The sequence below is a fragment of the Ammospiza nelsoni genome, chromosome 3 (assembly GCF_027579445.1).
Source record: "Ammospiza nelsoni isolate bAmmNel1 chromosome 3, bAmmNel1.pri, whole genome shotgun sequence".
In the NCBI taxonomy this organism is placed as follows: Eukaryota; Metazoa; Chordata; class Aves; order Passeriformes; family Passerellidae; genus Ammospiza; species Ammospiza nelsoni.
Window position 1 is genome coordinate 43,918,570 of NC_080635.1, and position 13,964 is coordinate 43,932,533.

The 13,964-nt window shown below is 35.3% G+C and overlaps 1 protein-coding gene across 2 annotated transcripts in view; it reads right to left on the reverse strand.

Moving 5' to 3' along the window:
* The window catches only part of SIPA1L2 (signal induced proliferation associated 1 like 2), a 124,682-nt gene that overhangs the window by 40,012 nt on the left and 70,706 nt on the right, over positions 1 to 13,964 (reverse strand). For both annotated transcript variants that reach the window (XM_059468420.1, XM_059468419.1), the window contains exons 8-10: positions 7,961 to 8,118; positions 5,854 to 6,430; positions 1,363 to 1,637 (exon numbers count right to left, since the gene is read on the reverse strand). In XM_059468420.1, coding sequence (XP_059324403.1) covers positions 1,363 to 1,637; positions 5,854 to 6,430; positions 7,961 to 8,118 — 1,010 coding nt within the window. The remainder of the gene's footprint in view (positions 1 to 1,362; positions 1,638 to 5,853; positions 6,431 to 7,960; positions 8,119 to 13,964) is intronic.

Genomic DNA, 13,964 nt, shown 5'->3' on the forward strand with positions numbered 1-13,964 from the left:
TCTATCAGGGCCTATAAAATTCACGTTTTTACCTTCAATAGAAAAGGATCAGCTCATTAGGCTCATATTCTGTAAACAGCTTGGAAATGTATACCAAACAAGTCACTGAAAATTCATACCCAGAAGCAGATGGTGAGAATAGCAAAGCTAAGCAAAGAGAGGCTTAATTGCAAATTTCTACCCAACTAAGCAAAATGGTGGTATTTTACATTCACAAGCATTTTGTTCAGAAAGGGAGGCATCACCATGCAGGTTGAGGCAGGGGACAGCCCTTGTGTGTCATACATCAGGCCAATGACTACTTGGAGAATTGCCACCAATTAAGCAGCATTCGTATACGGCTGGCATCGACTTCACAGCGCTGCACGCTACGTAAAATTTTATTGCTTGCTCTCTTGCCAAAAGCAACACATCTAATGTTTTTTCTGTTGAATTAAAAATCAACAAGAGATTTAAAGTTGGCCTGCTAAAAGAAGACAAGTAATTAAATTTACTCTGGTACAGTTCTCATTTAGAATGAGCCAAATTAACACTGACTAGACAAGGGGTGTGAGAAATAAAGTCACACTGTTACAAAGTTTCAATTTATTCCTACTTCTCTGCCTCATGATATTAAAAATAAGTATTCCTTTTTGTCACCAAAAAAGGAATACTGATGACAGAAAAATGCATTTAATCCCTTAAAATACTGGTACAGTGACTGTAATGATTGCTATTACACTTTCCCTAGGCATGAGCAGGTATTTCATGTTGCAATAAGATTTCGCTGCTTTAAATGACAAAATTATTGATGTAACTCTCCATTTAATGTGAATAAATTAGATATCTGTAGAAAGTGAGGAGAGCTCTAAGACTTGGTACCATGTATGTCCAGAACCCACTAATTCACTATTTTCATTAAATTTCAACATAACAGAAAAAAACCTAAAACAACCCAAATCTTTCCAATAGTCAGGAGCTGGAAAAATCTCAAAGATGAACAAGGTGCCATTTCATGAAAAGGATTCTACATTTTTAAATTCAGAATTAAAACATAAAGCTCTCCTGTGGAAGGAAACATGTAACATGTATCAGCTTCCAGGATGGCTCAGTCAGCAAACACCAAAATTTACTTCCTACCCTTTTAAAGTCATATAAAGTAAATTTCTTGTAGGATCTTATTTTATCTTCTATAACAAGTCAATATGGGTTTTGGGAAAAAGATTGCTTTAAGAGCCTCGACAATATTATCACACATGATGGACAATATCCATTTACTGAAGGCCTTCAATAGAAGAGTCATTGTTTAAGCAGGAGCAGAGGAAAAAAAACCCAGACAGACACAAATGTTGCTGAGAACTGGTGCTCACTGAGAACTGTTACCTTCTGGGCGCTCCATCCTCGTGTGGTTGAATAATGACCACTTTTACTGTCACCGACGTGCGCAAGAGGTCGATCATTTGCTCGTGGGTCAGAGTTGCCACAGCCACTTTACAGATCTCGACCAGGCGGCTCCCCTGCCGCAGGCCTGCTTTCCATGCAAATCCAAAGGGCTCCACGTCTGCCACTATCCCTTCAAAGTTCACGTGGAATCCGAGCTGGCCCAGCCCATTTCTCCTCAGGGTCATTTCCGTGGTTTCGCATCCTCTGGTCACTATCTGAGGAAGCACCGGATTGTTACACCATTGTCAGGGCACACCAACATTTTATAAAGTTATGTATGGCTTGATATTGCCTCTCTTTAATATACTAAGATTAAATTATCTTAACATTATGTTTGAATTAGGGTTTCTGCATAAAACAAAGTGAATGACACATTTCAGAAGGCTAAAAATCTTCTATCTCCAGTGACCCATGTCAAGTTCTTCCCCCTTGCCCAATGTTAACACAATGCCATTTATATCCTACTAAAAACTTTACAGCTGGTTTAGTTTCAAAACACAAAGCAAGAAAAATGTTGCCTGTCAATTACTTAGTTCTTTTTTGGCTGACTGCAGGTGTGCAGACGTTTTATATTCAGCATTAAACAGTATTAAACCTGAGATATAACATGAGTCAAATTGAGTGAAGTGCTTCAGTTCTAGCAGCTTGTTTTCCTTGAGAAAATAGCAATGAAGAAAATATTAATTTATTTTGCTTCATAGGCAGATTCCTAACTACCATTATCTCCAGATGAGGATACCACTAAAATGGGATGAGAGTTTCCATGTCACTGGGAAACTTAGAAATGAAAAAATTACTTTCCTCATATTCAGTGAAACGTAACTGTCATTATACAGAGCAGCCAAAATCCTTCAACTTCAGATTTTGCTAAGCAGGCTCATTTCTACATGCTGTGAAACAAGTTCTCAACAGTTTTGCCATGTAAATCATAATCATACAACAGCCTGTAAGCTGGGATACTGCACCACACTCAGAAGACAAAATTCTAGCCTGCATTACAAGGAAGTTTGAGAGTTACCCCAGTCTTGCCTTTTGTCAATGTCACAAAACCAGATTCTTTTTAGCTTTATTAGTTCAATTAGAACGAAAGCTTAACCACTATGAAACATTATCAAAGAACAAAGTGCCACAAACCCATGAGTTATTCTAACTTTGCTGATCTGGTGTATGCTCATGCTTTTAACCTGTAGGGTAAGTAAATACAATTAGCTCTCATTCATTAAGGGATAATCTTCTGGGAACTGTAAAATATTGGAGATATTGCAAGGATCAGATATTCTGAGTATTATTGCTTGGAAATTTTGATTCATAATCTTTCCAGTTACTTCTAAAGATGTAGGGTTTTAAGGTTAAAATGTGAAAGTCATTATTGAGATGTCAAAAATGCACTGAGGAGACTTTGTTTACGAAGTCAGGTTCTGAGTTTTCATAACAAAAACAAAACAGCTATTTCCTTTATCATTTTTCAGCTCTGAGGTTTTAGTGTAGTTTAGAAACTTTCCTTTTAAAGTAGAACTTTCTATTGTGCTTATAACTCTGCATATAGTATTAGAACTACATAGTATACTGGAAACTTTAACATACTGTTAACCTAGCTCTCTTACAATAAATTTCGGTAAGAAAAAGAACTTCCGTAATTTGCAACCTAGATACAGGAAAATGAAATTTTCAGCTCTTCATCAGCTATACTTCCATCACAAGTTTTGAAAATATAAATTTAGTCACGCAGTGAAAAGAAGAACATGCTATTACAAGCAGGAGCCCAGCTGAGGGATGGAATTTTATCCTTATTAAGCTACATAATATTATTTTTTGGGGGCTGACACCTCCTTATCATTATGCCACAATTATAGACTACTGCAAAATGAATGCACCAGCCAAAGTATATGGATTTCTCCAACTCGGAGCATTCAAAATCTCTCCTTCAAGTTAGTTAAATATTCAAAAGTTAAAAGGTAAGAAAGATAAAGATTCCTGCCAAAGACTCATCTATTCCCAAGGGGAAGTATTCCAGGAGATCTAGTCCTCCCCAAGTGTATAGTCCCTAAAAGGTAACACTGGATATTACATAGTAATGTCACATTAAACATAGTGCTGCTCCACTTCAAAACACAGCATTCTGCTGACTTGGTTGCAGCTTCACTGATCTTGTGGCCACAAATGAAATAAGAGCTGGCTTCTCTGAAAGCACTTAAAACAGATAAAAGACAGAGATCCTGTAAGTGCCATGAAGAAGATGAAGAGGGTTTTTTTTTAATATACAGGATACTAAGGAAATTTTGTCAACTCAGATTCTTATCTTAAGATCCATTCAGTGTTTCCATTTAATCTTTTATCACCCTGCCATTCTCTGTTGCTTTTCCTGCCTCCCAACATAACCCTACAAGTCAATCTATAGCTTGCTGCTTTTTCTACTCTCTATAAATAGATATTCTCCCCCACAAATACAGATTTGTCTCGACTGACAAGTCACAGCTCTTTTTTCAGTCCTAGACTGATTGTTTCAGTTAAAAATAAAACCATGGTCTCAGCCAGCTTTTTGCACCTTTTCTTAATCTGGATATTCAGTTGTCCTTTTTACCAGCATGATTTAAATCCATGCAATAATCCATCTAGTTATTTCTTTGACAATCTCATTTAGCAATTGCAATGTTCTACTCACTAGTTCTAAGAAATGCTTTAACTCATGACTGAAAAGGGTTAATCATCTGGTCATTGAAGATTGATATTACATCACAATTTGAGCTTTCATGTTTAGCATCTGCTGGCACATATGGCTGTTAACCTCAGCTGTGTTCTGAGTCACTTGAAAGGTTTTTAAAGTTTGCACATGAAGTGTGGCATCAGAGTTTTAAATACTTTTTAGTGGTTCTAATGGTTCTATACCAAATATATTTAAGGATTGTAGAAAGCGTTCAATGTGATAAATCAACCACGAAATAACATCAATAGGCAGCTTTCAAAAGAGAGGAAGAAGCAGGAGAAAACGAGAAAAAGATGAGGCAAGAAACATGGACAAAAAATGTTCTAAAACAAGTATTGATAGTTAACTCTTAATTAGTATGAAAGTTGGATAGGTAGCAGGGGAAGAAAAGGCAGGCAGAGTTCATGGAATAGACACTTGAAGTTAATATTCATGTAAACTTAGTCAGAGCTGATGCTAAATTTGAGGCTTAAAACCAATTCGTCATTATTTAACCACTTATCTGGCCATAACAAAGAGGAAGTAGTAAAGTAAACATAGACAAACATTTCATTTTGTGGTTTTAATTACCAAATCTTAAAGATCTGTCTTCAGGAACATGGGTTATTTACAGGCTTTGCAAAACTGAGTAAATGCAAAATAGCAAAAAAGAAAAATAAAACAAACAAAGTCACTGATGACAGCAGAACTTTTCACTAGAACTTTAAATCTTGTTTTTCACTTGTGTTAAGAAATTTATCCTGCTCGGTTAACAAGACCTAATGGGAGCACTATTTTCTAGAAGGGAAATACCTGTCTAAGGAAAGTGAAACTGAAGACATCAATTGGAAAAGGATAATATAATAGTGGCAAGAAGAGTCTAAAGACATTCAATTCTCAAAATAGCAATTGTACTTTGGAAGAAAGTTATTATTTAGAGCATGATATTAAGCAATGCTAAATGAGATTGCAGTACTAGAGAGGCCCTAAATCATCAGCTGCAATCCAACTATTCCAGTGTGAAAACTGTAAGCAGACTGAATACTTTTCAGTGCCGAGCCTTCCAACAGAAGAAACCCCTAAGACCATCTAAATCACTTAAATTAAGATCAAAGAGTGAAGTGCAACCACGAGATGCATCAGCACATTTACCTTGGAGTTACTGTCATTTCATTTGGACGGACTGAAATAGCTACAGTACAGTAGTACTGACATGGTCATCAAGTGTCTGAAAAACTTTATTTCCAGTCAGCTGCTAAAAGTGGAATTAGTTGGTGTAGTTTTCTTTACTTCCTGCACTTTCTCAGTACAGAGGAACAAATCAGCAGAACCACTCACATAAAATTTTCTGCTAATATTCTCACAGGTTATTACAAAAAGTATATTTTACATACTAAGATTTTATAAATTTTTTAAATTATCATACTTCTACCTACAAGGGTGTGATTTGAGAACAGGCTACAGTAAGAGGTGGCAAAAGCTTTTCAGTCCTGATTTCAACACTGGAACCATCCATGGCCTTGGGCAAATTATCAGATTAACGGTATCAGAAACCTTACCCCTGAAAAACAGGTTGATAACATTTATCTCCCATGCTGTTGTGAAGAATACTATTTGTAATGCTCTCTGAAGACCAAAACCACTCCTGAACTATAAACACAGAACATTTTTAATTATATCTCAAAGGAGATGTAGACACATAACTGTTCATTAAAAAAGTGGAATTCCAGTTTAGAAACTGTACTTACTTCAAGTCTTTGAACAATCTCTCTGATGTCTTCAGTACAATTATCTGCTGCAGACAGAAGAATACATTCTCCTCTTTCATAAAATATTTTGATGCTCATTAATCCAGATGTCCATCCAATAACATCTCTGCAGGAGCAGTTAAACACAACATTTTTTGATTCCTTTTCAATCAACATGATAAACTCATTGGAAATTCCGAGGAGACATTCAATGTCAGCAGACTGGCCAAAATCTCGGGCAATCACATTCCACATAATCGCTCCAACACTGAATAGATGTGCATCTTTCCTTGGTTTCACTTTTTCCTTCTTTTTTGCCCCTAAAGTAATAAAGCTGAACTTGGCTGAAGTATCCACTGTAGCTGTGGTAACAAAGTTTTCTGCCAGATCTTTCAAGTATTCTTGACGTGTCCTTGTGGCCATGGCTCGAAATTTTTCTGACTTATGTGCTGCATTTTCAGCATTAATAACTTTGGCTAAAAGGAAGTCCCTAAAGACTGCAGACTTGGGGAAAGTTACTCCTTTGGGAATGGGTGGACCAAATGAGGGAACATCTTTTGATCGTGAAACACCAACACTGGAAATAGAAGGAAAAAACAACCAACAAAACAATTAATTCCCTAAAAAAAATAAATCACATGATAAGCAGAACTGTGATCTCTGCAATCCATTTACACAATTAGGTACAGCTTTGACAAGCCAATTTGCAGACGTTTCAGACACATCAAAGAAAGCTGATTGTCTGTTTTAGAATGGCTTTCTTCTTTTAAAGATATAAAGGACATTATGGAGGTATCTTGCTAAAACAAACAATATCGAAGACAACTTCTTAGCGTGTCAACATCGCCTTTCCTGAATGTAATAAATATTAAAAGGAATTGTGAGAAATAAAGGAGAGAAGTATTTTTAAAAATTATTTTTATGTAAATCTGTCATTTCAGCTGTCACTCGGCTGCATCATCTTAAAACTAAGCAATGTAAAAACAGAAACAGAAAATAATTTTTATCCTCAGATCATCTTCTACAATGAAGTTTGAATTCAATGAAAAAATATTGGTGTCAAATGTGACTATAATGGAGCATTCTCCACCTGTGTAAACTGCCTACTCTATGCTCATAAAATTGGAAACACAATTCTTGATCTAGACAGTTCACATCCAAATGTAAGAAAAAATAGGAATTTTTCCTAATTGATACAATTATACCTCTAATTGATTGATACAAACATAATATATTTCAACTGAAAAATAATTTCAGAATACTGCACACAGTAGGTACAACTACTATTTGCTTGACTGAAATATAGTCAAATTTGGGATGACAGAGTTTAATAGTAAGAAAAGTATAACTTAGGAAATGTCATGTATTAATCAACACAAAGCAGTTACTGAAATGAAATCAAGTCCTAAAAGATAGTTTAAGTTCTAGTAGACTGCTAAAAGACAGTAACATGACTCACCCTCATTATGTAATTTATTTTCATTCTAAACAATGAATAAATAACGTTTATAAATACAGCTCTGTAATTATACTTCACGCCTTTATCACTACTTGCACAATTGCCAATTAATTCACAAATGTGATTTCTACCTTGGTTACCTTGCTAAAATTCATGATGCAGTGACTTAAATGTGACAGTTAAAATAATCTGAAATTTATGTTTTTTTCCCATTCTCCAAAAGTCTTTGTTTATGTGCTTAAAGGCTATGACTCATCATATTGTCATACTCAGGGATTCATACAGGTTAAAAGACCTTCTGAAATGCTTTAAATAATTTTCTTTTTAAAAAGGAAACATGCAATACAAGTTCTAAATTAATTTCTATTGGTGTGTCTGCAAATCTTATTTTCACTAACTTGTTATATCCCCATTCTGGGGCATAAATCAGCAACATGCAATTCTGCACATGCCCCTTTGAATCTACAAATTGTGCTCCATAACTCTATGTGTGTGTAAGGGACACACTGGGGTTTCAAATTCACAGAAAGTGCAGCAGAAATTTTAAAATTGAGTACATAATAGCCATAAGAAATAGAAAACATCCAGAAAACAGAGTTGCATTGCAGTCTTAGTAACAAACTTATATAGTTATAAGGTCCTACTCACCTATAACACACATTTTCAGTGCATGGATTATGCACTTTGACAATGACAAATACATGTTGAAAGTGGGAACGAATATTTTTTGGAGTAAAAGGAAGTGCTCCTGGCTCTTGGAAGACAATGGTAACTATGTCATTTCCTATATGCCTTTTCCTTAGCAGCTAGACAAGAAATATGCATTGAAAAATTAGTTATTAAAAAATAAATTTAAAAAATCATAAATTCATCAGTTTAGGAAAAAAAAACAAAAAATCAAGCCAAACCAATACAAATAAAGCATAATTTTTCAGAAATAACTTTTATTGCATCATGGAGAACAACATGTAAAGGATGTCAGAACTGCAAAAATATAGGGAAAGGAAATTAGACTAAGTTCACAAACATACTAATAAATTTTCTCACATCCCCACACTAGTTCTCCGTAATTTCTGCTCATTTATATTTTACTCTACAAGAAAAATGTATTTCTCTTATTCTTACTAATGCAGCACTTCAGTAATAAAAAAGCATTGCATCACTTGACATTTCTCACTATCCAGAAAACAGTACATCCATTCCCTCTTTACAGTGTAATATTTGTCTCTATATTAAAAATATAATATTGCTTCTATGTCTCCATAAAACTTCCTTTTCCACGTCACAACACTATTAAATATTGTCCTTAGTATTATGATCTTAATTTAGAAAAAATATTATCATGAACATCCATCAGAAACGTTAACAACTGCATACTTGAGGAACAGAACCAAGACTCATGGAGCAACGACAGCTATTAGGAACTCGTAAATTAAAAATTTGTTCTTGTAATTGGTAGCTTTTATCATCAAAATATATTTAAGAACTAATTTAAAGTACTAAATCATTGTTATAAGCTAAAATTTAATAAAAATTACAAAATATTTCCAGCAGTAAGGGACTACTAGTCTTTCTCCCCAAAAAACCCAACAAAATAACACAGTAAAATGATGCTCACTTTCTTCATGGAAGAATATTGTAACTTTCAAATTTTGTACATTAACAAACAAAAAAAGCAGTCTAGGTGCTACATTTAAAATATGAGATGCTACATTTAAAATATGAGGTGCTATATTAAAATAAAAGATCTTGCATTGTAAACTAATAGCATAAAGACACAGCTGTACCTCAGCTCATGTGTAACCAAAAGGATTTAAGAATAAAATTACTTCGAAACTTAAAGACAGAGCAAGTGAAAATTTCTCTGTGAAGGTGATTTCATGGAAAAGAATCTTTCTAATAAGAGTATTTTGTTGCATTTTTCCAGTTCCACTAAAAGTTAGTATTTCAGCTACCAACAACAAAAAGCAAAGTTGCACATGCTAAAGCCTAGAATCCATAACCCTTTCATTTTAACTCTAAAAATAACATAAAGGATGATATTCTGAAGGTAGGCAGAAGGGCCAAAGCCACAATTGTAAAGCACTAAGTACATCTATATTATTTTAAACATAATCAAAATCCCAAATACAGATAAAGAAATAAGACTTCTTATGAAACTTGAAAACAGACATAAGAACAGAAAACAATATTTGTTGTGTGGCTCAGTCAAGTTCTCAGGTTTTTAAGACTAAAATGATTATTTGAGCCATCTAAGATGCACAGACTGTTGCACACAGAAGTACACTTTGAGGAACTGATCACAAAACTTAGTGTGTCAGATATTCTTTAATTTGCTCATCTAGTGAGCCACACAATTAGATCATAGTAGGGCAGCACAAGTTAACGTTTAGAAGTTATTACTATCACACAGGTTGGAATTTACAACTCCGTTGAATTTGTAAGCAACCTTCCAATTAGGAGGTGCAAGGTGATTCATTTCTGCCCTTGTTGTATCACTAAGTGCCCAATTACTTGTTCTTGCTACAGTGGTTCATGCCTATACATTTCCATGGAGTAAATTATAAAAATGAAGATGCAATCCTCTTTAAAGGTATATTTATTTTTCAAGGTAATCACTGCTTGCAAGAATATTTTCTGCTTTTGTAGACCCCTTTAGGAGGTTCTGCTTGCCATCATACATAGCATAAGCAAGAACAGTATTCACTTAATTGAAGGTAAGTTTTAGAAACGTTTGAAATTTTACTAGCTAAGACTTTTTAAAAGTATGACAGTGCCCATATCCTACCCCTAGGATATTTTTCAAGAGTAGAAACCTCTACAAAGCACAAAAAAAGAAATAGGAAGACAGGTCATTATTTTTAAGAACCTTACCAAGACTGTAGAGATCTTAGTGACTTCTTCAGTATAAAATAAAACCAGTGTAACACTTATAAATAGTTGTCATGCACAAGTGGTCAGTCAACTTCAACACAATGCAAAAGGTAAAGCACAGTTGTGGCTGTGCACAGAGGATCATAATGCAAAGAACTTCTAAAGTGGGGAGAATTAAATTGGGGTGATCTGGAACATGGAAAGAAGTGCTCTGGATAGGATAAAGGAACAGGAAAAGAATAAAGTATTGAATGGAGAAGAAGGAGGGAACACATACCTCTCTGGGAAATGGGAGATAAGGACAGCATACTGAAAATGAAAAAGGAATTGAAGGAAACCAGAACTCAACAAAATGATCTATAAGAAACCCTTTTCTAGTTTCCATTCTATAGCCTAGATTTTTCTCCCAACTTTTGCTTCCTAGGTTGTTTGGGTGGTCTTTTCAGGTTCTCAGTTTCCCCTTCCTCTCCCATTTTGAGGTCTGCTCAGGTTTGGGGGGTTTTGGATGTTGTAAATTTTTTTTTTAATCTGCCTTTCTAACATACTCTAAAGAATCTCATGCCAGTGTTGAGCACTGATGTTGACAGGAACTCTCAACTGGATGCAGGGATTACAGAGAATTACTTGCAGTAAAGGAGCCATCATTGTCATGTTAGAATTTGAAAATAAACCTAATCAAGTATGATAGGCAGCCAAAAGGAAATCAGTGAAGTGTTATGTAAGAATATAAGACACAAAAAGGGGACTCCAGTCAGGAAAATATGTTAGAAAAGCAGAATCCATTAAAGTTATTTCCACTAAATGATAGTTATTATATTTATGCTCAGATTTTAGTGACTCAATTCTTAATTTTCAGATATGCATCTCTGGAGGAAAAAACTGTCTTAAAACTTTACATATTAACAGCTTGTGCTCGGCCTTAAAAATCTACCCACTTCAGTAGGATTAATTACTTTGTGAAACTGCAAAACAACAAGGAATTCTTGTTGAAATACCAGTGAAATGTACTCTCCATTCAATTAAATTATGAAGTGCTAAGAGTCAAATAAGAAAATCTCCAAACTTATTTTAGCACATTTCTAAAATAAGTGGTTTCAAAAGTTTTATTTTCAATTTGGTTTCTTAGCCAGTACCACAACCAGAAATGAATGGCAAAAGCTCTTTCAACAGCTCTGATCAACTGAGTTTGGTATAACCACAGGTATTGTTACCTAACTATTTTAACAGTAGTTAAATGTAACAAGCTTATTTCATAATTGCATATCTGTTTAATTTTCAAGTTTTCATAAAACCAGGTGAAAACTTATTATTTGAACAGATTTGGATTAATCAGGTCTGACCATGTGAACACAAGCAGACTGCAAATGTGTGAGTGGGAAACTTGCAAGGGAATGATTTGGAAAGGAACATAGCAAAGGTAAAGTTTAAAGGGGAAAGCCTTGAACTGCTTTGAAGAAAAGGCCAGTAAAGGAAAACGAACTGGCCATACCAGGGCTGGTTGTCTTCCCCGTCCTAGGGAAGGAGCAGCTGACTTGGAAATTCCCAGCCTACTTTGCAGCCAAAATAAAAATTACCTTGCTCTTTGGATCTCCTGCTGGTTCTAAAACTAGAGGGATGTCCTGATCAGGGACCAAGCAGGGCGTAGTTATATCCTGGAAGAAGCAACAAACAGTTCTGGTGCGGCCTATTTTTGGCTCACAGGTAATTGGAGCACAAGCAATGCTCAGTGCTTGCTCACTGAAGGTCACCATTGTGGATTAGGAGGGACTGAATACCTTGCCCAGTCATTACCAAACAAGGGACATGGGGAATGGATGCAACAACCTCAGCCAGTACATTCATAATATGCTAATAGAAAATAACTATTGACTGGGGGCTTCATTCCTAACATAACCTAATAGGAAATTTACTGCGATCTCTAACTTCCCCTTACTTGGGTATGCAGTGAGCCAAACCCTGAAGAGACTTCATTATGTAATTTGGAGCTAAACAGTAAGAGAAAAAAATAAACAGTTATTATAAATCTGTTTTGCACATTAAGGCTGGCTAAATTCTAGTAATTTGGGTGCACTTGTCACATTTCATTAAGACAGTGTACATGCTGTGCAAACACTGATAGATCTCATCACCTGAAAAATAATGTGGTGGGTCTTCAGATAGGCATACTGCTTGAACTTGGAAAACTGCCACATTATTTTGATCCCAAGAAAACCATGAATAACAACACAGTGCTTCTGCTAAATACTGAACCTTTTAAAGAGACAATGATGAGAGCTTACTAAAACACTGTGGAAAGGAGAGCTTGTTGCTAGGGAAAACCATGGAGTTAAAACTGAAAGGTTTTCCTGTACACAAGAATCAGCACCTGACTAGAAAGAAAGACATATAAGGAAATTATAAGAATGAAAGGAAGGCACAGGAAGAAGTGAAAGGACAGTAACAGGGGGTGGCTGAGCAACACAGCAGTGAAGCTGAAAGACAAACAGCAAAAAACTATGAAAGTAAGTGGATCATGGCAAGAGGATATCCTTTGTTCTCACAAACAAGGAAAATTCATGAAAGACAACAAAAGTACTAAACTCCAAGTAAGGCCATATTTACTGTCAGTGCCTGTGATTTGCTACAAAAATATTAATTTTTTTCTTTTAAGGCAAGCTCATTCAGTGTACTATATCGTCTTAGTAGGATACAGTTTTCCCTATTTAACATGCATTTCCAGTCAAAGATTGTTAGACTGATTACAGACAGAACAACTCCTGGTGTGTTTACCAAATTAACCCTGCTTGGTAATAAGAGGCAACTGGAAGTTTAGAGAAGCAGAAAAATCTGAAATCAGTAATGAAGATCCAATCCCTTGATTACTAGCTATGTCACAGTTGAGTGTCTGATGAACATTCTGTCTCCTAAAAGCCACACATTTTAGGAAGTGAGTCATCTAAACTTTGTGTTATTCATATGGTGAAAAGTTTGTCTTTTGATTCCTAATTTAGTTCCTTTAAACCACATCTAAATACTAAGTGTAATGTCTTAACTGTTCACTTGAAACAGCTTTTCAAACTGTTCAGAGCTCTATGCACAGATTATTTCAAATACATGACACGATATACTTCCTTCCATTGTTATTTTTATTTATCCCTTCTGAAGAATTTCATTACTTTTATCCTTTTCTTGCTGCCTTGACATATCTCTTTCTGTTCACACAAGACCTATTGATAGGACAGACATGAAAGATTCAACTCCCATATGGTTCAACAATCAATCAGTAAGCATCTTTTGTGAGCTGTTCAAAACCAAAGTGAGACAGCATCCTTATTTCATGACAACCTTCGACAATGGCTGAGATGATTGTACCTTGCATGGCAAGGTGAGAATATCCCAAAACTAACTGCATAAATCAACACTTACTTCTGCATACCTGGAGGAACATAGAGTAGTAGCACAGAAAGTTACAAACTACCATCAGTCTGATCTATGAGCAATTCCAGTGCTTTTCTGTTAGGCATTAATACTGATATATTATACCAAATGTGCTTGTACATTTTAATTAAGTCACAAGAAATATCTTAGACAGGCAAGACAGAGTAACCTTACTGGTGCACCGCACACTTTGGATGCTGTGCTGGTTTTTAGCCATCCTTAATGCTTTGAAAGCATTCTGAATTATTGCATAAGCAAAGGGAATTCTCTAGAAATAAGACAAATACATTGCAATTTTCTGTTTTCACAGACACCTCGAAGGATACGTTTAAAACTATTACTAAGCTCACACATTAATAAA